Source organism: Marmota flaviventris, chromosome 1 (genome assembly GCF_047511675.1).
Source record: "Marmota flaviventris isolate mMarFla1 chromosome 1, mMarFla1.hap1, whole genome shotgun sequence".
NCBI classification, from domain to species: domain Eukaryota; kingdom Metazoa; phylum Chordata; class Mammalia; order Rodentia; family Sciuridae; genus Marmota; species Marmota flaviventris.
In genome coordinates, this window is record NC_092498.1 from 200,110,190 (window position 1) to 200,137,856 (window position 27,667).

General features: G+C 40.5%; 3 protein-coding genes across 12 annotated transcripts in view; 2 read left to right on the plus strand and 1 right to left on the minus strand.

Annotated features, from left to right (window-relative positions):
• The window catches only part of Sec22c (SEC22 homolog C, vesicle trafficking protein), a 33,147-nt gene extending 30,130 nt beyond the window's left edge, over positions 1-3,017 (minus strand). The window contains exon 1 of the mRNA XM_071600130.1: positions 2,838-3,017. The gene's annotated coding sequence lies outside the window, so the exon portion shown is untranslated. The remainder of the gene's footprint in view (positions 1-2,837) is intronic.
• Positions 3,018-3,104: 87 nt separating this feature from the next.
• Ss18l2 (SS18 like 2) lies at positions 3,105-6,920 on the plus strand. Its single transcript, XM_027932447.2, has 3 exons — positions 3,105-3,274; positions 3,531-3,607; positions 5,940-6,920. Exons 1-3 carry the CDS (start codon positions 3,206-3,208, stop codon positions 6,025-6,027), a joined length of 234 nt encoding a protein of 77 aa, XP_027788248.1. The 5' UTR covers positions 3,105-3,205; the 3' UTR covers positions 6,028-6,920.
• Positions 6,921-19,578: 12,658 nt separating this feature from the next.
• Nktr (natural killer cell triggering receptor) overlaps positions 19,579-27,667 on the plus strand; it is a 43,888-nt gene continuing 35,799 nt past the window's right edge. For 5 of the 10 annotated variants that reach the window (XM_071600137.1, XM_071600146.1, XM_027932448.3 and 2 more), the window contains exons 1-2: positions 19,593-19,701; positions 19,866-19,943. In XM_071600137.1, coding sequence (XP_071456238.1) covers positions 19,886-19,943 — 58 coding nt within the window. In that variant the 5' untranslated portion in view covers positions 19,593-19,701; positions 19,866-19,885. Of the gene's footprint in view, positions 19,715-19,865; positions 19,944-27,667 lie in introns of all 10 variants that reach the window. The other 5 variants (XM_071600183.1, XM_071600178.1, XM_071600171.1 and 2 more) reach the window with 4 other exon arrangements.

Sequence of the window (27,667 nt, forward strand, 5' to 3'; positions counted from 1 at the left end):
TGGGATTGTGGCTCAGCAGTAGAGTGCGTGTCTAGCACAGGCGGGGCCCGGGTTCAATCCTCAGCACCACATAAAAATAAAGGTATTGTGTTGTGTCCATCTACACCTAAAAAAATAAATTTAAAAAAAAAAGGGTTGGGACACAGCTCAGTGGTAGAGAGTTTGCCTAGCATGTGCAAGGCCCTGGGTTCACTCTCCAGTACTATAAAAACAAAAAACAAAAAAAACCTCCATCTCTAATTATGTATAACTTCAGACACTGATCTCTGACCTGTCCTCCAGCTAATCTCTGAATTCCTCCTACTGTTCTCTGGTCTGTGGAAACTTCCAGTCCAGTTGTCTCTCTACTTTGTTCTATTTATCAACTCCTTTTAGTTTTCACTTCCTTCCCCATCAGCTAAGAGTCCAGGGTCCATCATTCCATAACATTCTTCTCAATATACTTACATCCCTTACATGGTCACACCTGCCTGGCAGTGCTCCACCTGTCTGGTGGTGCTCCACCTTTCCAGACAACCTTCTGTCTTCTCTGAGCCTTCTCCTTGCTGTCAATGCTGTTGGACTAAATCTTACAACCACAGAAATCACAGTGTTAAATAGACTGCCAACCTCAACTAGATCCTCTGAGCCATCCAGCAGTTCTAGGTTTGACAGGTCTGCTCTTTCTTAGTTCTCCCCAACACCAAATTCCAAATCTCCTGTATGCCCCCAGATCTCCCATTCCTCACCCCCTCTTTGTTCTCCTAGGTGCCTCCTACACTGAAGAAAGAGCAAACATCAACGTGATATCTGTCAGCTCCCAAGGACTCTGCTTCCCTCCAGCTACCATCTTCTTTCCTTGATCCCTTAATAGCCAAATCTCTTAGAAAAAGTGGTCTATGTTTGAACATTCCATTGCTTTATCTTTCCCATCATTTCTCAGTCCCCTTCAGTTTTGATTTCTGCCTTACCTCTTTACTTATACTGCCCTCATCAAGGACATCAAGGATCTAGTCTTAATCTTGCTTGACTTTTCAACATTTATCATTGATAATCTCTCTCCTTCTCAATTGCTCTTTTATCCTTAAATTCTATGACCCTACACTCCTCTGGTTTTAATCTCTTTCTCCACTCAGTTTCTATTGCAGTTTCTTTTCCTTTGCCATGAGGGAAATCAGCACACTCTCCTTGGGCAGTCTTATCCATCCACTACATGGTTCCAGTCAATCCCCACAGTTGATGTTTCTCAAAGCTATATCTCTATCCAAACCCTTGTCCCTGAGTTCCAGACCCAAATAGCTAACTATGAACTTCAACATCTCTGTATGACGTCACTCCAAACAATACATTTCTACTGTACTGAATGTATCACCCTCACTTCCAGTCCACCTTCTCCTCCACTAATGGCATCACTAGTCTTTTAGTTGCCAAAGCCCAAACTCATGGAGCTATCCTTAATTTCCCTTCCCATTCAATCACTGGCCTGCACACCACTTCTCACTGCTCTTTTTGTTTCTCATCTGGCTTCCCGACCTACCTTTTACCATATTATAGCCAGGAAAATTCCGAGATACATCTCTGACTTCATCACTCTTCAGGCTCCAATTACTCCTAAAAGAGTCCAGATGCTAGACTCCTGCCACCTGCGTAATTTCCACTTCTTCATAGTAAGACATCTCTTCTCCTGGAGGGTGTTCCCTGTATGCTGGATCAGGTTGGTTCCCTGCACCTGTCCCATATTAACACCATCTCATGTTATTATCATTCCTCACTTGTCTAAATAGGAATAAGGCTGAGCAGGACTATGCAAGGTGTGCATCCTGCTCTAATGGGTCTTTCCCTGCCCACTCTGTTCTGTACAATCTTTGGGGAAATTTCCTTAGGCGAGATCTTGATATAGGGGTAATAGTGCAGGCTTGGGAACCAGGAAGCCCTTAATTTTGCCCCAGCTCAAGTATATTATCCTACTTCTCATTGAATTTACCTCACTGCGAAATGAGATGAAAGCCGACTCTTAAAACAGGTCGAGGGGCTGGGATTGTGGCTCACTGGTAGAGCACTCACCTAGCATGCTTGAGGCACTGGGTTCGATCCTCAGCACCACATAAAAATAAAATAATAATAAAATAAAAATATTGTGCCCACCAAAAAAAAAAAAAAAAACAGGTCGAATGCAAGGATTCTGTAGGGAGAGCCCAGCAAAGCCACTCAGAGAAATGGAGCTCTAGAAAGTTCCCCCTTGGAGGAGTATAAGCTCCTAAGATCTCCCTCCTAAATGCAGTGCCCATGGCCGTCTGTGTGCTTCAGGGAAAACCAACTTTGTTAGCATGTCCACCAAGGATGGGCTAGATACAATCAGTTCAAAGTTTTAGTGGTCACTTAAAGCAGCTACATGGCACAGGAGGGTAGGCCCAGGTTCCTCGTTGAATCTTGCAGCAAAACACCCTCACAGTATGCTGCATGGGCAGTACGGGGTAGTAGTTAAAAACGGGAGTTCTAAAGCCAGATTGCCTGTGTTCAGACACAGACTTGGCCATTAGTAACTAAGAACTTTGAGCACGTTACTTAACCTGTTTTCTAATCTGTGAAATGGAGAAAATACTGGTGCTTTTTAGCGTTGTAAATATAATAAGCATTACTAGTGACCGGGGGAAATATAGTTATATGCGAGAGTTTCTCCTCAGCAAAAAGTAAAAGCAACACCGGTATCTTCCTGGCCCTGCTATACCCATGGTTCACGCTCCAGAGGCACCAAAGCAATATCGAAAGGGCCATATTGGCTACTTGGAGCCTTTTATATGGGTTTAAGCCACGAATCTTGAGTGAACCAGATACATCGGCCCATGCAGACTACACACCCAGAGCTCAAAACTCCAGTAGCTGAAGATAAGGAAGGTCACCACCGTCCCAGCAAGCACAAACCGCTCCAGGGCCCTAGAGGCGGGGACCGTAGAGGAGGTCTCGCGCGTCCAATCACAAGTGACGTCTCTTCCGCCCCAAGCAGGAGGGCCCAATCAACGTCAATATCATAGCCCCGCCCATCGTGGGCCTTGCGTCCAATCACAAGTGACGTCCCTCGTGGTCCCGCCTCACAGGCTGGAGGACCCAGTCAAGGGAAAGAGGGTAGCTCCGCCCGCCCTGGGCACTTCCGCGCGGAGACAGCGTCTATCTGGACGCACGGTGGGTGTCTTTTTCCGAGGTGGGGTGCCGACCCGGGCCCCCAGCGATGTCGGTGGCCTTTGTACCTGACTGGATGAGGGGCAAGGCGGAAGTCAATCAAGAGACTATCCAGCAGGTGAATGTCTACATGGGCTGAGAGGAGTGGAGATCCAGAGGGACTGGGTGGTGAGGAGAACTTCCTGGAGTGACCCGACCCTGGTTGAGACCTGTGTCCACCTAGCGAGCTGACCTGCCTGGGGTGTGGAGTAGGATGGGAACTAAATCGTCTAAGGCACCGCAGCAAGACATCCTGGCTTGGAGGGTGGGGGGCGGCGCAGGCTTCGCCGCCGTCCTGACGTCACACTGCTCTGACTTTTCTTCTGATCTTTCAGCTCCTGGAGGAGAATGACCAGCTGATCCGCTGTATCGTGGAGTATCAGAACAAGGGTCGAGCGAATGAGTGTGTCCAGTAAGTATCTCCTTCCCGCCCCTGAACTTTGAGTGGAGGGGAAGCCAGTATGATGATGCAGCAGCTGTCCTTAACTAGGAGTTTTGGGTGATGGATCGTAGAAAAACCAAATTTTACAGTTGAGTAAATGGAGGTACAGAGGTTACTTCTTTGCCCAAGAGTATACAGCGAGTACATTGTAGAACCTGGAGTTAAATGTGTCTCTCTCCAAAACTTGATTATTCTCATTGCAAAGCCATCTTCCCTTGATGGGGATGGGGATGGGGATGGCCCCTTTATCATCATAGGTCATATTGCTTCATCTCCTCGTGAAGTAAGAAAGTCAGACAATTTGGCTGCTAAACTCCCTCTCATTTCTTTCCCTCTCTCTTTCTCTCTTTATGGTGCTAGGTATCAAACTCAGAACCCAGGGTCCTGTGCATGCTATGCATTCTAGGCAGGCACTCTGCCACTGAGCCACATCTTCAGCCCACTCCCTCCCCTTTCTGACTTGTAGTTAATCTGTGAGTGACATAGTCGAAGACCAAGAAAGGATTTCCAAACCAAAGATAACTTCTACGTAGTAATTTAATGCGCTCTCTAGCCAAATACCAAAATGAGACAAAGTAGAGTCTGAGTTGCTTTTCCAAATCTAGTCCAGGAATTATGCCCCATTTCTTATTGTTATGAAGAAATGTTTAAGGGTGCCGTGCTTTCTTTACCCATTAAAAAAATTGCCTACAAGCTGTGTGTGGTGGCACACACCTACAATCCCAGCAACCGGATATTGATCTCAAGTTCAAGGCCAGCATCAGCAACTTAGCAAGACCCAAAGCAACTTGTAAGACTCTGTCTCAATATAAAAAAATAAAAAGGGCTAGGGATGTGACTCAGTGGTTAAGCACAACTGGGTTCAATTCCTGATAACAATAACAACAACAAAAAAGTCATCTACATTCCTCACTGAATACCTCAATAGAATAGTAGAGAAATCTATTAAGGGTAAATCTTTATGTTTGACTCTGATATTTGGCACTTTTCTTTTTGGCAGGTTATAGTAAACCCTCTCATTTTTCTATATGAAAAGTGGTTGCAATACTTTTTTTTTTTTTTTGATACTGTGAATTATTAATGCAGGGGTAGGAAACTTATCAAAATCTTCTAGTGAGCTTTTTCTCACAAGATCATGCTTCCTGACCCCTGATCTGATTTGTCTTCCTGAATGGGGAGTTTGACTCACTGATTTGGAAATTGTTGTGCTAGGGCTGTGGCTCAGCAGTGGTGCACTTGCCTGGCATGCATGAGGCACTGGGTTCAGTTCTCAGCACTGCATATAAATAAACAAAATAAAAATCTATCAACTAAAAAGGGGCTGGGATTGTGGCTCAGTGGTAGAGCGCTTGCCTAGCATGTGCGAGGCCCTGGGTTCAATCCTCAGCACCAAATAAAAATAAATAAATAAAATAAAGGTATTGTGTCCAACTACAATCAAAAAATAAATATTAAAAAAAACTAAAAATTTTTTTATTAAAAAAAATTGTTGAGGGCAGTGCTTGAGGTAGGGGAATTATTAGCAAAAAAAGATACCAATCTGCTCTCATGGAGGTGACATTGTAGACTCTAGAATCTACAGGGAGACAACAAATAATTAGGCACATAATATTAAGTGCTTTGAATGGTAATAATGCAGAAGACTAGAGATGTAACTCGGTGGTAGTACACTTGCCTAGCATGAATGAGGCTCTGGGTTTGATCCCCAGCTTGCAAAATAAATGAATAAAATAGGGAATGTGGGGAGGGCTGTACTCTTTTATGTGTTCCCTCACATACCTGTGTGTGTAAATAAGGCAGAGAGAGCACCAAGTAGAAAAGTTCCCTGGTATGAGTTCTCTGAATACCTTCATGTCACAAGAAGGCCACAAAGGAAAAGCCATAGATGGGATCAGAGAAGTAACTGAAGGCCCTTATCACATAGGGCCTTGTAGAGCATAAGAAGGATTCAGCTTTACTCTGAATGAGAAGGGAGGGGTTTTAAATCCTTATGACATGATCTTGACTTAAATTGTACAATGATCACTCAGACTGCTGAAGAATAAAATGGGGCCACAAAGGTAGATCTAGGAGAGTATTCCTAGAGTCTAAGCAAGAAATTATGGTGGCTAGGTCTACAGAGGTAGAAGAGGTATAGAAGTGGTAATGTTTTCCTTGAATATGTTATGCAAGAAGGTTGATAATACTGAATCATCCAATCAGTGGATAAGCCATTCTACTAGAGTAGGTAGATTCTCTTCCAGTTTTTTGCTCATGGTCAGTAAAAATAAGCCTCTAATTTTTGCTTATTTTTCCCTCTTAGGTACCAGCATGTGTTACATAGAAATCTCATTTATTTAGCTACCATCGCAGATGCCAGCCCATCCAGTACTTCAAAAGCAATGGAATGATCTTTCAGTTGTAAGAAGTAATTGAATGTAATCCATCTCCTATAAAATGGAGACAGGATCTTTACCAACTCAACTGCTTAAAACATGAAACCTCTGGTTCTTTTTAAAATGTGAAAATGTGAAGGAAGCTACTAGTTTAACTATATTCTCAATGTAAATATTTATTTTTAATAATTAATCAGATCCCCCAGAAAGTAGACCCCAGGTGTCCTCTTTCCTGAAATGGGAGTGTGTTTGGATAACAAAGACATCATGGGCATCTTCAAGACTACTCTTTAGTTTCAGCCTGAAGAGGAAACTGAGTAGGTGTTGGAGGATCAGCAGGAATTGCTGAGACTTCTGACTGAGCCTTTGCCAAATGGATACAGTATCTGTGTGCTCCCATCCAGTTTGTAAATGTGTTCCCCCTGACCCCTCTTCTCTTCTTGGGTTACTTTGAAATAAAGCTTGCTTTTCCACAAAAGAACGATATGAAGGTATAGATATTTCCATGTAGAGTGTTGTATTTGGTTCCCTCAAAAATTGTAAGGATTTAATAACCATAAGGTATGTAACAATACTACTTTATATTACTACTGTTATATGTTGCCAACAAAATTAATAGTGATTCTTTAGTATTATCTAGTATCATCTGATAATAAAAGATGTGTAATTTTCTTTATCTCAAAATGTCTTTACATTCATTTGTCTGAATTGGGACCCAGTAAGATTCACACTTTGCACTTTGTTGATGTCACTTTAAAAATACTTAATAGTGGGGCTGGGACTGTAGCTCAGTGGTAAAGTGCTTGCCTCGAATGTGTGAGGCTCTGGGTTCAATCCTCAGCACCACATAAAAATAAATAAAGATACTGTATGTTCATCTACAACTAAATAAATATTTTTTAAAAATACTTAATATTTCTTCCTCTTTTTTTCTTTGCCACTTCTTAAAAAATGTAGGTGATTTGCCTAGAATTTCTCATGTTATAGATTCATCCGGTTGTATCCTGGTAGTGTCATTAAATATATGCAACTGTCACCCACTTTTCCTGTAAGTTGGTCTAGAGGCTTATTCAGACTCAGGTTCTGATATTTGGGGCAAGAAAAAAATCATAGGAAATAATAAGTACTTGACCTGATTTATTTTCAAGTTCCCAACAGCCTTTGGCTTAAATTATGATCTTCCCAGCTTGGATCTTTTAATTCATTAAAGATTGCATAGTGGTGATTTTATAATTTTGGCATTTCTTCTGCCTTTATTAACTGAATTCTATTTTTAAAAAACTTTTTCCCTATTTATATTTTAAATGAGGCAAAGAGATTCTTTTAAGTGAACCCCAGTTAGAAGCCCAGGTCCCTATTCCTTTTGCTGGGAACATGAAGAAGAAACAGTAAGTGTTGGGATCGCAACCCAGAGTGGCTATAAAACAAATGGTGAAGAGAACTAATTTTGAATCCCAGCTTTATTCCTTAACCTCTGAGATCTCTGTTTCCTCAACCTATAAAATAGTGATAATGAAAACAGTAACTGAGCCAGTCACAGTGACACGCTTGTAATCCCAGTGGCTGGGGAGGCTGAGGCAGGAGGATCGAGAGTTCAAAGCCAGCCTTGGCAAAAGCAAGGTACTGAGCAACTCAGTGAGACCCTGTCTCTAAATAAAATACAAAATAAGGCTGGGGAAGTGGCTCAGTGATCAAGTATCCTTGAGAGTATCCTTCAAGTATCCTAGTACCAAAAATACCCCAAACAAAAAAACTACCTGCCTCCTAAGACTGAGATTGAAATAAACCAGTATGTGTTGGGCCATAGTAAATACTCAGGTGTATTAGCTCAGATGTATTATCTGAGGGCTCTGGCCCTCCCTAGGCCTTCTCAAATCTGGGAGAGAGCCTGATCCTTAGCTTTCCCTCTCAATTGGCTATCCTAATGGTTTTAGCTCATTTATAGTCTTCTTCACTGTTCATGAAGTTGTTGCCCATACTTGATACCAGTTGGCACAGTGGGCTGCTCATGGGCCTGATCTGGTCAGCAGATGTGTTGGGACTGTGCATTGTTTTTTAGTTTTGAATTTGTTGCTAACATTTAAAATATTTCCCATTAAAGCCTAGGTTTCTAGCAGTTCTGGGCTTGCAGAAATATGTGGTAACCATCAGCTGGAGTGGGATGGCAGCTGTCCCTCTTTGCTAGGCAGCTTGATTTGTTTACATAGGACCTGGCACCCATGGAGCCACCAGACTAGTTCCATCTGGGATGTGGGCACAGGCTGACTGTTCAACTTGAGCCTTCTCTAAAGCAAAGCCCAAAACAAGACCTTGAGAGCAATACGATTACTTAAAAGATGATCTCAGGGAGTAGGAGTAAGGCCATAGGGAGAGTATGAAAGGAAGGAAGAAAAGCCATTGCATTGCTGTGATAGGTAATAGAAGTTCAATTGTGGGAACTTCTGAGAAGCATGCAAGATGTCCCAGAGAGACAACCAGAGAGAGATGAGGCAACCTGTGTTAACCCCTTGTTACAACAAGCAGGCTTTAATGGGCTCCCTGAATGTCAAAGGAGACAGAATAAAGGAGCTGCGTGGCAGGCCTCTAAGTTGGGCTCTGCCAGCAAAAAGTGAGTCTTACTTTGTAGGAATTATCTGATACTGGCTGCAGCCCATTGGATGGGACAGGGTCTATGACAAAACACCAGAGGCTCCTCTGCAGGGGAATACGGGCTCAGCAAGAGAGTGTGGCCTATAGTAATTAAGTGCAGCTTCTGACATGGGAAGAGAAATAGTCTTGAAGACAAAACTCAGCTATCCCTCAAAGGGAAGTAGGTTTGTGATGGCTGTGTTTCTCTCCTTTTGTCTTTTGGAAGGATGCTTAATTTGTAGACAGACTAGGCAAATCCCAAGCCTCTGAGAATGGCTGGGGTTACATGGCCACAGCCTAACCTATGACCTATTTCCAGAAAATACCCTGGAAAAGCTGGTGCAGGCCAGATAGCTATCTTCACTCCTGCCCATCCGAAACACAGCAGCCACCATCAAATTCAAAGGGCCTACGAACCAATATGGCTGTGAAAAATGATTGAGGGGAAAAAAGACCCAGCAATGATCTATATTAATCAGACTATATTAATCGCTCTCCCTTCTCAGAGGACCTACTTCAAGACTTGACCCGCCACGCAACCTATCTGAGCCCTTCTCCAACTCACATTTTTAAGCTGATTGATCTCCAATAGCCCAGGAGTGTGTCTGTTCTCTAGGGATACCATCCCAAACTTGCCTCTTAAGATTTACAACAGTGGTGACTTGTCATTATCACACTCCTCGGATGAAGGTATCAGCTAAAACAAAGAAAGCAGATAATTTGAGGTTGAATTGTGTTTCACAGAATGTTAGGCTATTTTTCCACTTCATGAGGTCTCTTGACATCCCAATTTTACCTCTGGAGACTCTTAGTCATGATGACTAGCAAGGAAATGATGTTAAGCACTATCTTATGTGCCCTTGAACCTTTGCAATAAACCTCCATTAGTGGAGATGACCAGAGTGTATTAATTAAGCTGAATACATAGTATCTCTATTTTATTGTTACTCTACCACTTTTTTTTTAAAACTGGGGATTGAATCCAGGGGTGCTCTACCACTGACTCCATCCCCAGCCCTTTTAATTTTAATTGAGACAGAGTCTCACTAAGTGCCCAGGCTATCCTTGAACTTGTTATCCTTCTGCCTCAGCTTCTCAAATCACTGGAATTACAGGCATGTGCCACCTGATACTGTTTTAAAATCTATTCCTTTTTTTTTTTTTTTTTTTTATGTACTGGAGATTGAACCCAGGGGCACTTAACCACTGATCCATACCCCCAGCCTTTTTTAATATTTTATTTTAAGACAGAGTCTCTCTAAGTTGCTTAGGGCCTCATTAAGTTGTTGAGGCTGGCTTTGAACTTGCAATCCTCCTTCCTCAGCCTCCTGAGTCAGTAGGATTATAGATACACGCCACTGTGCCTGGAAAATCTATTCCAGTTTAATGAAAACAATTTTCAGGAGTTAATTTGTCACCTGTTTTCAAAGTCCCAAAGATTCCTCCAAAATCTAAATGTTCTCTTGAGTTATTGGATCTTCTTCCTTTCTAAACCCAAAGGAAGTTTTTTTCCCATCTCTGTGCTGTTTAATTCAAAAAATATTTATTGATCAACTAGAATTATGCTGAGGATACCGCAGTGAGGAAGCCAGATGGTGTCCCTGATCTCATGGAACCTTTCTTTATGCTTCCTGCGGGAAGCAAAATGACAATAAGCATAAATAAGAACAGCTTTATTATGCAGAGAATTACAACAGGGTAATGTGCTCAAAAGTGCTTGCTGGTTACTTTAGATTATGGAATACAAGATGACCTGAAGAGGTTGAAACTGCAGCTGAGATATAAACAAGGAAAGTGACATATGACCATCAAAGGGAACAGCAGAGGCAAGAGCTTAACAAAGATCCTCCATTATGTTTTTTTCTCTCTCTGTGTCTATTCTATTTATAGAGCAATACCTATGTGTTCATGGATTCAATTATAACAGGAGTCCTCACTTGACAAGGCCTTGTACAGGGCTCTCCAGTGAGGAAAACAGGTGGAGGGACACTGGGCCCTGCCTTTGGTGAACCTCTAAACCTGGCAATATAGAAAAGACCTACACTCTGCAGAGACAGGGCACCCTGCAGATTCAGAGATGCCTGAGCAATTGCCCAGATGTTGAAGCTGAAAAGAATTACATGAGGAAATTATCAAGTGCTTCTTGTGTGTCATAGAAAAGTCTCATGATTTTTCAATTCCTGAGCATTTCCTTGTCTGCAAACAAAAAGCTGACTTGTCAGATGTAGCTGAAGCAGTCAGCATCCCATTCTCATTCCTTGAACTTTTTTCCAACTTCACTGAACATTCCTACACCTGGGCTCCAGATGACTCCCAGCTGTCTGCTTCTGTGTCTCTATTCCTGAGGGCTATTTCCTGAAGACGGAAGCCTGCCTTTGCTGTGAGGCATGGTAGGCCAGAAGAATCAGGGGATTATCCCTCCTGAGAGCTGCTCTCAAGGGAGGACTCTCAGGAGATGACATATGAATATTCAGCACCCTCACCCCTCTGGTGGGATGATTCTGATGTGTTTCATTTGTACTGGTTGCCTGAGTTCCTCAGCAGGATGACGCTCCAGTCTCCCACTGTGATAGCTGGCTTAATATCATACACTATTGGTTATCTTTTTTTTTTTACTTCCCTGCTCCCTGAATGTACTTTTGTAGGATTACTTCCTGTCTTAGTCCCTTTGGACTTCTATTACAAGATACCATAGACGGGATAGTTTATAAATAACCAAAGTCTATTTCTCACAGATCTGGAGGCTAGGAAGCTCAAGATTAAGGTCCCAGAAAATTTGGTGAGAGCCCATTTCCTGGGTCACAGACAGCCCTCTTTTCATTGTATCCTCACATGGGCAAGGAGTCTCTTTCAAGAATCTTTTATAAGGACTCTAATCCCATTGATGAGGTCTCTACTCTATAGACCCTGCCTTCCTAAAACCATCACCTTGGAGGTTAGAATCCTCCAAGGACACAAACATTCAGCACTTCCTAAATAAACAAGCTGCACTAAAGTCACTGTCTCAGAGCCCACTTCTAGAGTAAAACAAAACCAAGATACTAGTTGTCTAATGCCTCGTTCCTGGTGGGTAGACGAAGATGGACTGGCTCAGCCAACCTGGCTTCCAATATCACTGGGAGCGCTTGAACAATTTTTTACCCAAACCCAACCTGCTTTCAAAGGCTTGTGTCCAGGAAAAGTGTCAGAGCCAAGATTTCAAAGAAGAACTGAGGGGAAATGAAACCAGTAAACAAGTAGGGTTAAAATAAAATGAGTAAGGGTCCCATTTGACAAGAGGTATATGTTGCAGTCGGCTTTTTATTTTAATTTTATGGGATCCATGCTCCCTCCTAAAAAGGATGAAGCAGCACATTTTTGTAAAAATACAACTATGCTTTAAAACAAGTTAATGGCAAAAAGGTCACTAACCTAAAAGGCCAATATTCTTTTGTTTGGGGGGTGGGGGGGTACCAGGGATTGAACTCAAGGACTACTGAGCCACATCCCCAGCCCTATTTTGTATTTTATTAGAGACAGGGTCTCACTGAGTGGCCAAGTGCCTAGCTTTTGCTGAGGCTGGCTTTGAACTCCAGATCCTCCTGCCTCCACCTCCAGAGCCGGGTGTAGTATTCTTAATTGAAGTAGCTTTTTAGTTCATAGCCATTGCCTCAGTGACCATCTCATTCTGCCACACCTCCATGCCTTCTCCTGGTTACTGGCTCCACCCTAAGCTGATCAACCATAGTATCTGCCCATTTCCTTGATCACCCAGACTGATACAGAGATGGGCATATGGACCTGATCAAGCCAATCAGAAGCTTTCCCTAGGATTTTTTTCCTCACTGAATCTGGCAGGAAAAATGCTTTCCCCTGAGATTGCTAGGTTATAAAGATGTATGCTTGAAGCTGCCATGTCAGTGTTCCCTGGTGTCCATGCAGAAAGAACATCTGACTTTGATCAACACCACAAGGATATTTTTCTATCAAAATACATACTTTTCTGTACCCCATCAAATATTCTTGTAGTCAACAGAGGGGGAAAAATCAAGGATTTAAGGTATATTTTCAAAAGTTATGTGTGTGTGTGTGTGTGTGTGTGTGTATATATATATATATATATATATATATATATATATAGAGAGAGAGAGAGAGAGAGAGAGAAGGGGGGTTTCTTCTGCATGATCCTATTTAAGACCTAGGATAGTTTTGTGGTTTTTTTTTTTTTTTTTGCATTTTGATGTTCTTTTTTAAAATTTATTTATTTGTTCTAATTAGTTATACATGATAGCAGAATACATTTCAACTCATAGTACACAAATGGAGCACAATTTTTCATATATTTATGGGGGGGGGGGATTGTTGTTGTTATTGTTGTTTTTGGTATCAGGGATTAAACCCAGGGGCACTTAACTGCTGAGCCACATCCCCAGCCCTTTTTGTATTTTATCTAGAGATAGGTTCTCATAGAATTGCTTAGGGCCTCACTAAATTGCTGAGGCTAACTTTGAACTCATGATCTCTCTGCCTTAGCCTTCTGAGCCACTGGAATTACAAGTGTGGGCAACCATGCCTGGCTGTACATATATTTTTAAACTAAATTCTGGCCCTACTTTTATGTCTGGCTGGGCATAATTCAGGAGCCACTTGTCAAAAGAAACGAACTTTATTTTTAGAACCACACTCGCCAAACAAAACAGCTCCTGAGGAAAAACCTTCAGAGCCCAACTGCCACCACCGGTTTCCCCCAAGCCTCTCAACCTCCCCAACTCCTCCTGCTCTTGAGGCAATTGGCTGAGTCCCGTGGGCAGAGCCAAAAAAAAGTCCCCCAATGAGCAGCTCTGTAATCTGAAAGGGCGGGGAAACAGCCCAATGAGCATCACCGCAGAGGGGCCAATCAGCTAGAAGTTGCTGGGGCCGCTGTGAGCCAATCATCAGCTGGCAGTCTGAAAGTTTGCTGGGGCCCCTTGGGCTGTGGCTCTCAACAATAGGTCCCTAAGGTTACCTCCAGGATTGACGGTTCAGTAGAGGGATTCACAGAACTCAGTATATAGTCTTAGCTATGACAGATTATAAAAAGAGGACACAAAGTAAAACAAAGGGAAAAGGCATGGGGCAAAGCCCAGAGGAAACCAGGTGCAAGCTTCTAAGAGTCCTCTCCCAGTGCAGGCACACAGGATGTGAAATTCCTGCAGTGATGAATTGTGATAACACATGTGAAATATTGTCTACCATGAAATTCATTAAAACACAGTGCCCATGTTTTGTTGGGGGCAGGACGTATATGTGTCCTCGGCTTAGCACATACCCAAATTCCAGACTCCCAGAAGGAAAGCAGGTGTTCAGTCTAAGCCATATTGTTCGCACAAATAATTTAGGCAAAGGGAGAGTTTTATGAATGGAGTATTTACCATTCAAGTTCTCGGACTTCAGCCAAAGGTTAACTTTGGGATCAGACCTTTCAGAAGATTCTCGTCTCAGATCAATTATGTACATTAATAGAGACCTTCTGCATGATCCTAAAAAATAAGACCTAGGATAGTTTTGTGGTTTTTTTTTTTTGCATTTTGATGAGTTCTTTTTAAAATTTATTTATTTGTTCTAATTAGTTATACATGACAGCAGAATGCATTTCAACTCATAGTACACAAATGGAACACAATTTTTCATTTCTCTTCTACATGTGTCATCATACATGTACCTAGGATATTGATGTCTGTCTCATTCCACTATCTTTCCTACCCCCATGCCCCCTCCCTTGCCCTCCCTCCGCTTTGCCCTTTCCAAAATTTCTCCATTCCTCCCATTCCCCCACCCCTGTTATGGATCAGTAGAGAAAACAATCAGCCTTTGTTTTTTGGGGACTGGTTTACTTAAGACCTAGGATAGTTTTTTGATTTCCAAAATGCTGTAAGAAAATAGACATTGTTCAGGTATGTTCTCATTTTATTCTTATTCTCTCCTTTCTCCTTTCCTCAGGCTATAAGCATGTGAAAGTTACTTTTAGGGGACAGCGGTTGGATCAGGGATCCCTGCTTGAGGCTGAATAGTATATAACAGAAGATATATAATGAAGAGTGCATTCAGAGTTGAGGGGCCAAAAAATTGATAACCAATACACCATATATTGGGATAATTGTATAACTTTTTAAATGCTAATCTGGAATTATAGGAATATATTTATTTGATGTATTTTGAGTCATATTCCTGAGCTAAGACCAATTAGATCATGAACATTTTGGGATTAAAATATGGCCAAACTTGCCTTCCTAATATTTTACTTGAATTTTAAATTCTTGTTTATAATGAGATTGGTCTACAACCTTCTTGCACTGACTTTGGTCTTGATATCACAAAAATAAGTGTCATAGCTCTCTTCCTATTTTCTGAAATGCTTTGAGAAAAGCATTATTATTCATTAAAGGTCTGATAAAATTTACCTATAAAATAATCTGGGCCTATCTTTTGTAGAGGAGGCTATATTTGTTCTTACTGGTTTTATTATGAATAATTTCAAAGATATATAATGCCACAGTCTGGCTGGGCACAAAATAACTGAGCCGCCACAAGGCACTTGTAGATTCAAACAGGAACTACTTTATTGCCGGAACTCCCGGGAAAGTCACCCACTCGGCCTTTCCAGGAACACCACTCCAACCGGAACTCCCTCCCCTGGAACTTCCTTCGCCCTCCACCGGGCTCCACGAGAACTCAATGGCACCCAAGGCAGCAGGAGCCGTCCTATTGCCGGACAGCAGGGGTCCATATACAACTGAATACACAGCCTGTTTCAATCCAGCATCATCCAGTCATAGCAATTATACACAGCTTAACCTAATTATCATCATCCTAATGGCTCCCTGGCATCACCTCTCAACCACTCCTTCTGGTAATATACCAGGCGCCATTCCAACTTGGCTGTGGCTCTCAACAATATAAAAATAGAGAACATAGCTAAATAAACCTCCCCCCTTTTTTTTAATCACCTAGAGGCAACAATTAAGATTTTTGACACATTTATTTCACTCGATGTCTATTTTAAAATTTATTTTATTTTTATTTTCTATTTTTGGGGGCTGGCATTGAATCCAGGAGTGCCTAACCACTGAACTACATTCCCAGCTCTTGTTTTTCATCTTAAGACAAGGTCTTGCTAAGTTGCTTAGAGCCTTGATAATTTGCTGAGGCTGGCTTCAAACTTGCAATTCTCCTGCCTCAGACTCCCAAGTCACTAGGATTTTAGGCTTGCACCATCATGCCTGGCTATTTTATTTTTCTTTTATGAAGAATTTTAAAGCAAATACCAGATATCGGGTTTTCGTCCCTACGTACTTCATTAAGCATCTCTTAAAAAAAAAAAGGATATTTTCTTATACATCCAAATTTCATTATTGTTGGGTGCAGAGCAGGCTGAACAGATGTTGGCTGCAAGATAGCCCACGCACTCAAACCCCCCTCTATCTGGTCCTTTATCACCTGTTTGCCTCAAGTCTGAACATTCAACCCTGCTTAAGACTGAACACTTAACCCGCCCCCCCCCCTTGGGCCAACAAGGCAGCTTGCAGACCCAGAGGCCCCATTAGATTTGGGCTATAAAAACTCCCTCCTGCCAGGCCCCCCTCTCTCTTGCTCTCTCTCTTGCTACCTCTCTCTCTTGCTCTTTATCTTTCTTACGCGCGCTCTCTGTCTCTCTCTTGCTCTTGCTCTCTCCCTGTTCATCTCTTCTCTTTTCTCTCTCTCTCTCTTTCCTTCTTTCCTTTCTCTTTGTTGCACTGCTGCAATAAAGATCTTTTGGTTGCTCCAAGTGTTGTGGTCACTTTCCTTTCAATTATGACATTTAACACATTAAATATATTGGTCTTATTTCTAGAAGACAATTAAATTTCCCATTTGATTGTCTCAAAATGTCTCCCACATTTGTTTGGAGAAAAATTTGAGATTATTAGATCAATTTCTGCAATGATTATTGATTTATTCAGAACTTTTCTTTCTTCTGAGTCAGTTTTAGTCATTTCCATCTTTAGAAAATTACTTATTTCATCTATTTCACCAATAGCATTCTTGATTAATTTGCCTGAATTATGAATTCACAATTAATTATGAATAATGAATTCATAATTCCAACTATTGATGTGATTTCTCTCTCAAGTGCTAGATACCCAGAATCAGTACCTGAAAATTCTCACTACCAAGAGTTTTCCTTCATGGTAATTGTGGGCAAATTAAGCCTAAGTTTGTAAATTCCTTAGATACCAATTTCTACCACTTTAGGGATGAGGGAGGAGGAGTTGGTCCTTTTGTGGATTCCAGTCCAGGCCTGTCTTGTTCCAGGAATTTCTTCAACTTAACATCACACCAAATAACATATTTTATCTTCAAATCATCTAAAATGTTATTTCTTCTCACAGGGCATAATTAAAAAAATCTGAGTATGGCAGAACCTTAGATGTGATTTCACTTATTTTACAGGTAAAGAAACTGAACTCCAAAGAGATCAAAGTCATTTGTCCCAGGTCAAATAATCAATAGTATCAATAGTAGGAAGGAGACTTTATAAATGTTGAGAAAAGAATGAATTCCAGGAAGCTGTCTGTAATCCCAGTAACTCAGGAGGCTGGGGCAGGAGGATCTCAAGTTCAAGGTCAGGCTCTGAAATTTGGCAAGACTTTCAGCAATTTAGCAAGACCCTAGCTTAAATAAAGGGGCAGGGGAAGGAGAGAGAGAAAAGGTCCAGTTCCAATATCCCCTTCAAGGATATGCTCCAAAAGACCTAACTCCCTTCCATTAAGTCCCACTTTGCAATAGCACCACAGACGAGCAATCAAACCTTCAACACATGACCTTTGAGGGACATTTAAGGTCCAAATTAAAGAGATCCTGACTCTAAATTAAATATATAAAAATGTGGCTCAGTAGTTAAGTGCTCCTGTGTTCAATACCTGGTACCAAAAAAAAATTTTTTTTAAATAGAATGAGCATATGATCCAGCTATCCCAATTCTGGCATATACCCAAAATATTTGAAAGCAGGGGCTGGAAGAGGTATTTGTACACTCACATTCATAGTAGCACTAATCACAACACCCAAAAAAAATAGAAGTAACCCAAGTATCCTTCAATGTCGATAAACAGATTTGGTATATAAACACAATAACTTCAAAAACTGGAATTTTTACATGTAGCAACATATATGAAATTTGAAGACGTTTTGCTAAATGAAATCAGCCAGTCACAAAAGAAAAGTTCTGTATGATTCTACTCATTTGAGGTAATTACAGTAGTCAAATTTATACAGACAGAAAATAGAAGGGTGTTTGCAAGGAGCTGGGGAGGGGGAGGTGTTTAATGGTACAGAGCTTCAGTTCTGCAACGTGGTGGTAGTAACGGTTGCACACGTGAATGTACTTAACACCACTGAATTATACACTTAAAAATGGTTAAAATGCTAAAATTTCTGTAATGCATACTTTACAATTTTAAAAAGCAATTTTACAAAAATAACGTGACACTGATATAGACACATGAATCTATGGAAGAGTCAAGAAATAGATACACCACAAGTCAAGGTGTTCAATGTATAAATAAAATTCAATGTATAAATAAAAGAAAGCTTTTTCTTTTCTTTTGGTACTGGGGATTGAACCCAGGGACGCTTTGCCATTAAGTTACATTCCAGCCTTTTTTTGAGACAGGATCTCACTAAATTTCTAAGATGGCTTCAAACTTGCAATCCTCCTGCCTCAACCTCCCAAGTGGTAGGGATTAAAAAATATAGCCCTTTCAATAAATGTATATCCCTCCAGGAAAATGTGAACTCCAACTCCTACCTGACACCATAAACAAAGATTAATTCTAAGGAATGGGTATGGGACTCAGTGGAAGAGTGCTTGCACAGCATGCGTGTGGTACTGGGATTGATCCTCAGTACCCAAACAAAAAATTCCAGCCGGGCACAACGGCACATGCCTGTAATTCCAACCACTGGGGAGGATGAGGCAGGAGGAGGATCGCCAAGTTCCAGACTAGCCTTGGCAACTTAGTGAGACCCTGTTTTAAAATTAAAAAATGAAAAGGGGTGGGAATAAAGCGTCCCTGGGTTTAAATCTCAGTACCGGGGTCGGGTAGGGGTGGGGTGGGGAGGCAGCAGGCTTAAATAAAAAGTAAAACTGAAATTTCCACATGAAAACAGGAGAAAATAATCTTCGTAAACGTGGGACAGTCAGAATTCTGAGCACAGAAAGAGCACAAACAACAAAAGAAAAGAAAAGCAACGAAACTAAAAGCTTAAAGTCAAAATAATGAAAGATCAAGACCCACACTGGGAGAAAGTATTAGCAATCATATGTCTAACAAGATTTGTATCTGGAACATACATATATCCACCTGATAAAACATTTGTGTTCAGAATTTTTATACTCAATAGGAAGACGAAGAGAGAGATTTTAAAAAAATGGGCAAAAGACTGGAATTGACCATTCACAAAAGCTGCAGAATTCTCAGTGAGCGTACGGCCAGAAACTACCCCCGACAGGGCAGAAACGAACGCACTCCTCAGTTGAAAGGCCTTTAAAGTGGGCCGGTCGACCTAACAGTACCATACAGTCATAACCACTACTCGCGAAAAAAGAAAACAGGCCACAATGCCACCTGCTTCATTAAACTTCATCGATTTTCTCCGCACAATCACAGAACTCTACCACCAGGAAGTCTCGCGATGTTAGGGAAAGCGCAGCCGCTCCCCAGAGTAAGGAGCAGTAAAGGGCGCAGGCGCGTCCAAGTCTCCCAGATTGGCCGACTGGTTCCAAAGGGTGGGGCAGAAAGGATCCACGCAGATACTGGAGAGCCCACTAGAGCCTTCCGAAGCGCTCCCGCCACGCCCAGTACGGAACCGCCTCCGGCTGCCCAGTACGGTTATCCACCCACTTCTCGCGGTATTTTTTCCGTTTCTCGCGGGGTTTGGCGTGGCACTGGGAGGCCGGCCCGGGGTAGGAGGCGGCGTTCCGTTAGTGGCGTTGGGGTCTGGCGGCGGCGGCAGTATTTTCTCCTTTGCTGACGCGGAGTGGTTCAGCCTGGAGCCAGCCAGGTGACGAGCCTAAGTGCGCGCTCCTGGGAACTGGGAGGCTGGGGCTGGAGGGCCGATCTGGCCTCCAGCGCGGTCGCGACCGGCCCGCGCGAGGCGACGGTGGCGCGGCTCCGCCCCGCCCCGCCCCGGCGCCCGCCCTGACTGCTCTCCTCCCCTCTCTCCAGCTCTCGCCGCCGCCGTCGTGATGGGGGCTCAGGACCGGCCGCAGTGCCACTTCGACATCGAGATCAACCGTGAGCCGGGTGAGCCGGCCGCCGTGGCCTTGCTGGCTAGCGCAAGGGGAGGGTCAGCCTCACCAGCCCTCGCTCAGGCCTTTTGGGGAGCAGGGAGACGCAATCAACTTTCCCTTTTCTCTTGCAAGAAAATGAAAGGAGAGGAGTCTAGCCCCGCTCAGCACCAGCCTCCAGCTCGGAGTTCGGGCCTCTTTCTCCTAAACCCCACGCCCCCTGCTCCTCCGGATCTAGTCCTCATACCCAGCCTGCCGCCCAAAATAGAAAATTTCTGCTTCCAAGTGACTCCAGGGGGCAAGCCTTGCAGATTCCGATTTGGGGTAGTTTGCTCTGTACTCCGAAGTTTGGACTCTTTTAATTCTGTATTACCTAGCCACTATATATCATTAATTCGTTAACTCCCCTTCTATTTCCCTTTAAGAATCTTTATACCTAGAGTTTCTTAGTTTCTGGAAAGATGGCTCAGGGATCGTTTTGTGTGATAAGCCAGCGAAATTGCAGCATGGAGGCGCTTAGCATTAATATTTTTTGTCTTTAGGAATACACCCATTCATTAGGTTTTTCTTTTTTAAAGTATTTTCGTTTAAAAGGTAGCCAGTTTCATTCTAAGTAGCAGAGCGTGCAGGGTTCTAAACCGTTTTCTTAGCTCTTTTTGGTATCTGCCAGGTTTTGATTGGAGGCGTGTATGCCATCGTTGTGCAACATCTTGTTCTGCACATTCTTATGAGACCCTGTTCCTGTTCTAGACTATTGAGAGATAGCAGTGAATAAAACAAAGGCGTTTTCTTTTGTAGTTTGTTTTCTGTTGAGGTCAGAGACAATAAACTAAGGGGAAGATACAGTGACTAGTAAAAGGGGTACTGAGATGTGAGATAAGGCCATTTTGGGAAGATAACATTTAAACAGATGAGGAAGTGAACCATCTGGATATCTTTAAGAAGAGCATTCCTGGTAGAGGGAAACAGTTAACAGGCCCTGAGGAGGAGTGTACTTGGCCTTTTAAAGGAATAGCAAGGAGCTCAGTGTGACTGGAGTATAGGGAAGAGTTAGTAGGAAAAGACCTGTAGGACTTTAACACTGTGAGATGGGAAGATTAAAAGTTTGGAGCAAAGGAATAAGCTCAGAAATTTTGTTATCCCCTCCCCTTGCTAGGGATGGAACCCAGGGCCATCCTATGCATACTAGGCAAGAGCTCTACCACTGACCTACACCCCCAGCCCTACTTCTCTTTTTCTTTTCAAATATTTTGAGCCTTGCAGGATCTTTTTTTTTGGAAGGGGGGATCTTAATCCTTGTTTATAGTGAATCCATGCTCCAGGTAACTGCTCTTTTTTAAGAATTAAAAATAGCAGAACTCTGGGGCTGGAGTTGTGGCTCAGTGGTAGAGCTCTTGCCTGGCATATGTGAGGCACCACATATAAATAAATAAATATTTCTTCTTGAGTGAGTTTTAGTAGTTTGTGGCTTTTAAGAAATTGGTGCATTTTATCTAAGTTGTTGAATTTATGTCCATAGTGTCCATAGAGTGGTTCTCCACAGCTGTACTGATATTTCCTTTTTCATTCTTAATATTGATAATTTGTACATGTTTTGTCTTTTATCCTTGTTAATTTGCCTAGTACTTACCATTTTTATATTCAGATTTTGATTTTAAAATTTTTTGTGTATTTCAATTTCATCAAATTCTGTTTTTTATCATTTCCTTTCTAATGCTTACTTTATTTTGTTTTTTTTTCTAGTTTAAGTGAAAACTTAGATCATTGACTTGATACTTTGCATTCTAATATAAACATTTAATTATACAATTATAGAAGAAAATTTAGATGCAACCCACAAGTTTTGATATGTTCTTTGATACTTAGTCTTTGACTAACGAATTATAAAGAAGTGTTTTAATTTCTTTTTGCTACTAGGGACTGAACCCAAGGGTGCTCTACCACCCAGCTACATCCCCAGCTTGTTTTTTATTTAGAAACAGGGTCTTGCTAAGTTGCTGAAGCCACCCTCAAACTTGTGATGCCTCAGCCTGCCAAGTCACTGGGATTACAGGCATCTACCTTAATGAAAGGGTCGTTTCTTTAAAGAACTTTGACTTTGGAATTTCTTTTCTTTATATAGGTCTGAGAGTAATATCATAATTTCCTCAAAGTTTATCAAAATAGATGAAAATGGGAAGACAGTTGAATATAGTTTTTACTTTACTAAGATTCACAGACTCAAAATGTGCCCTTAGTAAACATTGTAAAGTATTTGGAAATGATTCCAAGAAATTGGTTTTAAAAGGTAATGTAGTAGTCAGGAATGTTTTAGTACCACTTGTGTTTGACTTGGTTGAGCCAGTTAACCTCCTTGTAAAATGGAAGTACTATATACTTTTGTCTTCATTGATTCTAAAGATAGCAGTAGGGCAGTTTACAATTACCCTTTAACCTTTAGACTCACATTCAAAATAGTTAAGATTTTGTAGGAGGCTTATTGGATCTGATTTGTACCAAAGGAACAAGAGAAATGCATTTCCCTGCCCAAACTTACCTTGTGTTATAAGTTTATGAATAGTGGATGTGATGACTTGTATTATTATATTTAAATGACCTCCCACTGTTCTATATGCTCATGAGTTAAATAGAATTTCTATGTAATAATAGTGCCTATATAATTAAGTTGTTGAGAAGAGTTATTAAATAATAGCCACCTGTCTTATAGATTGAGGTTTTTTTCTTTTAAATGGGATTTATTAACTAATGAGCACAATTTTAATTAAGCAAATTATTATATGTTATAACATAATCAGATATCCATATGGGATACTAATGGCATGAGAAGAGAAGGGCAGTTGGACAGCACTGTCATTCTTACCCATACAGTAATTTGAAGGCCACTATGCTTGCTAATGACCATGAGGGGAAAGGAGGCACACACAAGTGAGATGCAGTCAATTGTAGGACTTTCCTAGTAGTGTTCAGATTTTATAACATACACCTGAAACATTCCTTTATTACTGATATTCCTAATGAGAAATAATTCTTACTGTAACTTGAAATTCCCTTGTCTTCCCCAACTTCCATTTTCCCATGGATATACTCAATTGTATATATGATTTTTGATAATGCAGCATTTCTTAAAATTCTGATTTCATATTCTTGCAGAGATACTGTTTGTGTAAAGTACCTAAGCACAATATCTGATTTTTTTTTTAAAGTTTTTTTACTTTTTTCCAAAAGTTGCTTCAATTATTGCATATTCACTAAGTCAGTGAAGGGCTTTTCTATGCAGTTAGACCCTTGTTAATTAAGCTGTTTCTTCACGTTAAGCAGAGGCTTGTTTTAGGTTTCTGTAAGAGTTTTAAATTTTTTAATTTTTTTAAAGAATCTGGCTTGGAGAATTCCAGTAATGACACCAGACTTGTTGAGATGGGTGTTGTAGGCAAACACATTAGGTTTTTACTGGAATTTTGAAAGGGGAAAGTTTACTTCTTAATACCTTCCTTTTTCTTTCCCCTTTCTTTTTCAAGACTCCAAGTGAAATGTATAGTCAAAGATTTCTCTCCATTTCTACCTTTAATATAAAATGCCTGCTTTTCTTTATTTGACTCCCTGTGCTTTTATTTTTTGACAAAGATTGGTGTTCATCTGTCAGGGTTGTTGCAAAGGGAATTATGGCTTTAGTGATGCAAACTTTCTAATATGGTTCCTTATAGGAATTGTACATCATTTTGTAAGAGTTTGAGGAGAATGAAAACCAAGGTTTGTCTTGTTCTGGAGAGTCTTAAGGCATTCCAGAGTGTACAGTTCAGCCTGAATTCTTGGTAGACCACAGTACTTACACAGATAGTCAGGTGTTTAGCAAATACTTAATCTACTGGGAATAAAAGCAGATTGAAACTAAAAAGATTTCTTTAAATATGCAGAAAGAGATCAGGCTAGAGGGGGAAAGACTTATTACTGACAAAGTTGTCTAGATCTGAGGAATACTTTCAAAATTATGTCAAAACTTGCATTCAAAACCCCTAATTGTGAATGCCTCCTGTGTAAGCCTTGTTACATATAGATCTTGTTACAACAAGATCCCTTGTTACATATAGATATTTTAAGATAATATCTTGACGTTCAAGAGACTAATTGCTACAGAATAAAATCTTAAGTTCCGTTTTTCCACCTTAACTATGTATACTTGCACAATTGAGGCCTGATTCATAATTACGCAGTGTTTATAATCAAACATAAATTACGTATCATATAACCACTTTTATTAGCTTTGTAGCATAGGAAGGTAGCTGGAGGATAGGGTTGGTTGCTAACATGAAGACGAAATATCAGTGACTTAAACAAGATGCAAGTGTTAACTTTTCTCTGACATAGCACTCACTCAGCATATCAGGGTTGTCGATGGACCCAGACTCTTTGCTTCTTGGTTAATCTTGACATGAAGCAGATAGGTGGTGAATTTTTTGTTGTTGTTGGTTGTTGTTGTTTTTTGGTACCAGGGATTAAACCCAGGGGCTCTTGACCACATCCCCAGCCCTTTTTCTTTTTTATATTTTATTTAGAGACAGGGTCTCATTGAATTACATAGTGCCTTGCTAAGTTGCTAAGGTTGCCTTTTTGAAATCCCAGTCCTTCTGCCTCAGCCTCCTGGGCCGCTGGGATTACAGGTGTGGGCCACCTGCCCAACTATGAGGTGGTGTTCTTAATAGAAGATTTCAAGATGGATAAATATAGAAGAAATGATGGAATCAGAAGAATCATTATTTTGCAACCCCAAGTGTAATCTTTAGTTCAGAAAAGGATCATCAGTGAAAAGCTTTTTTGGAATGTAACACCATTTGGTGAATAGTTGTTTGGAATATAACATGCACATAGGTTGAAAGTATTATCCCACAGAGTAGTTTAAAAATGGTGTGAATACCCTTACAACTATGATTTGGCTAATATTTTAACATTACATAATGGGTCAGACTGATATGGGCTTTCCTGATGGAGTGCAAAAAAATAGATGGAGATGGGGGACTATTTTAGATTAAGAGTCCAAAGCATGTAAATTAAATTAAAATGTAATGGTTGATCAGAGTGCTGGATTTTAAAAGTAGTTGTATATTTGTCATTGAAGGGGGTGGGGGGGACTGGTGGTAGAGTGCTTTGCTTGCCTGCATACATAAAGGCCTTGGTTTGATCTGTAGCATCCTCCCACAAAAAAAAGTATAAATAAATAAAAAGTTAAAAAACCTAGAAGGAACTCAAGTGCTAATCAAGTGAGGGTTGGTTGAAAATTCAGTTTAGCCAAACAATAAAATTCATTCAACCATTTAAAAAAAATGAGAAGGTTAAAACAAAAAGTAAAGAAAAAAGATATAAAGGCCATTGTGGAGGGAGTTGGGTAAATTTGAATGTGGACTACAGTGAGTTTTTTCCTATAGCAATGAATTCTCTAGTCCTCTAACACCAACAGTTCAATTTAATTCTGACGTTCTCTACCTAGAGTTGAAAGACTCATTCCCATAAGACTTCAGATGCCAGTGCCAAGTTCTGGGCCGCACATAGCTTATGGCCAACTAGCTGTAAATCAAGGAATCTTAACAACCCTCTGCTTGGGTTTGATAATCTGCTACAGCAGGTCACAACTCAGCCTACTCCAACAACCAAATAGGTTGTTACTTGTACAACTCAGAAGCAATTTCCAAATAGGAGAGATACATACAGCAAAGTATGGGGGTAGGGAGTGTGTGGACCTTTTATGCCTTCTCTTTGAAGACCTCACTGAACTCACCAAACTGGAAACTCTGCAAACTCTTATTTAGGTGTTTTAATGGAAGTTTCATCAAATAGATCAATAAGTTATTACTTAATCTTGAACCCCTGTCCTTTCTTGATGGTTAGGAGTGGGGCTAAAAGTTCTGGGTCTGTGGCATAATCTTTATGGTAACCAGTCACCCTCCTAATGCTCCTGAAGCTGTGCCAAGAATTGTCTCTATAGACCAAAAGATGTTCCTATCACCCAGAAAATTCCAAGGGATTTTGAAGCTCTTTATCAGAAACTGGAGAGAAAGACCAAATTATGAGGGTTTTAGGAGCACTTGGCCAGGAACCAGGGAAAACCCCAATACTTTATTCCTAATAATGCTACAACATGTGTTAGACTATATTGTGATTAACATTTCTTGGATGTGATTATAGCATTGAGGTTAAGAGGAGAATACCTTTCTACATTTCTTTCTTTCTTTCTTTCACACAATATCTTTATTTCATTTTTATGTGATGCTGAGAATCGAACCCAGTACCCCATGCATGCTAGGCAAGCACTCTACCGCTGAGCCACAACCCCAGCCCAAGAGAATACCTATATTTTTAGGACTATATGCTAAAGTAATTAAGGATGAATGTTGTGTCTTTAACCTTTGGTTTATTTCAGGAAAAAAAAAAAAAAGTTATGTGTAGAAAGGGAGAAATAAAGTAAATATGGTGAAACATTTTTGTAGATTTAAAATTTTCAAAATAAAAAGTTCTAAAAGAAGGGGGCTGGGCTGGGTTATGGCTCAGTGGTGGCGCGCTTGCCTAGTATGCATGAGGCACTGGGTTCGATTCTCAGCACCACATACAAATAAATAAAATAAAGGTCCATCAACAATTAAAAAATATTTTTTAAAAAAGTTCAACAAGAAGGAAATAGCATGTTTATTTTTTCCCCAAAAAACCTTCAGAATAATTTTGTTAAGTTCCTCCAGAAATCTCATTAGTATTTTTGTAGGTTGTGATTAAATTAAAATGGGTTACTTTAGGGGGGTTTTGCCATACTTGCAGTTTTGAGTCTTATCCAAGAAGAAGGTATTTCTCTTTTTTATTCAAGTTGCCTTTAAAGCCTCTCAGTTGTTGTAATTTTGTCCTGTACTTTTATGTAACTAGCTAGAATGTTTTTTTGTGGTTATAGAGGATGTGATTTTTTTTTATTCTGTTAGTTTTTTGATTAGTTCTTGTTGGTCTTAGGATAAATAACAACTTCATTATCTCTGTTACTATTTCAATTGGTTCTTTTGAGTTTTCCAGGTATACATTTAATGTTCTTAAAATAGTGACACAAATGCTTTCTAATTTGTATATCAGTCACATTGTTCTTTTTTCTATTTATGTTGGCTAGAATTTCTAGAACATTAAATAATAGTATGCTAACAAGCACTTGTTCTTAACTTTAATAGAATTAATGCTAAACTAGTGTTTTACCAATAAATATGATACTGGCTGATGATTTGAAGAGTATCTGAGAATGTGTGTTATGCCCAGGAATGACTGTTGAATTTCATTAAATTCTGTTTTGATTTATATCATAAGATTTTATAAAGTTTTTCCTTCATTTCAATTATATTAATAGATTTCTTAATATAAATGGTATATCTTTTTAAATGAGATTAATGTTTAGGGGTTTTATTTTATTTTGGTACTGGGGATTGATCCCAGGGACTGTTACCACTGAGCTTCATCCCCGGCCCTTTTTATTTATTTATTTTTAAATTTTGAGACGGTCTTGCTACATAGGGCCTCACTAAGTTGTTGAGGCTGGCACTAAACTTGTGATCCTCTTGCCTTAGCCACCCAAGTCTTAATTTGTTTTATATATTGTCTTTGGTTTTAGTTCTTATTTTGTTTAATAATATTTGTTAAGCTTTTCATCTTTTTCTCTGCTCTGAAGCAGTTACACTTTAGTGTTACTTGGAGATTAAAAATAGTTCAATGATTATCTGAAGTTAT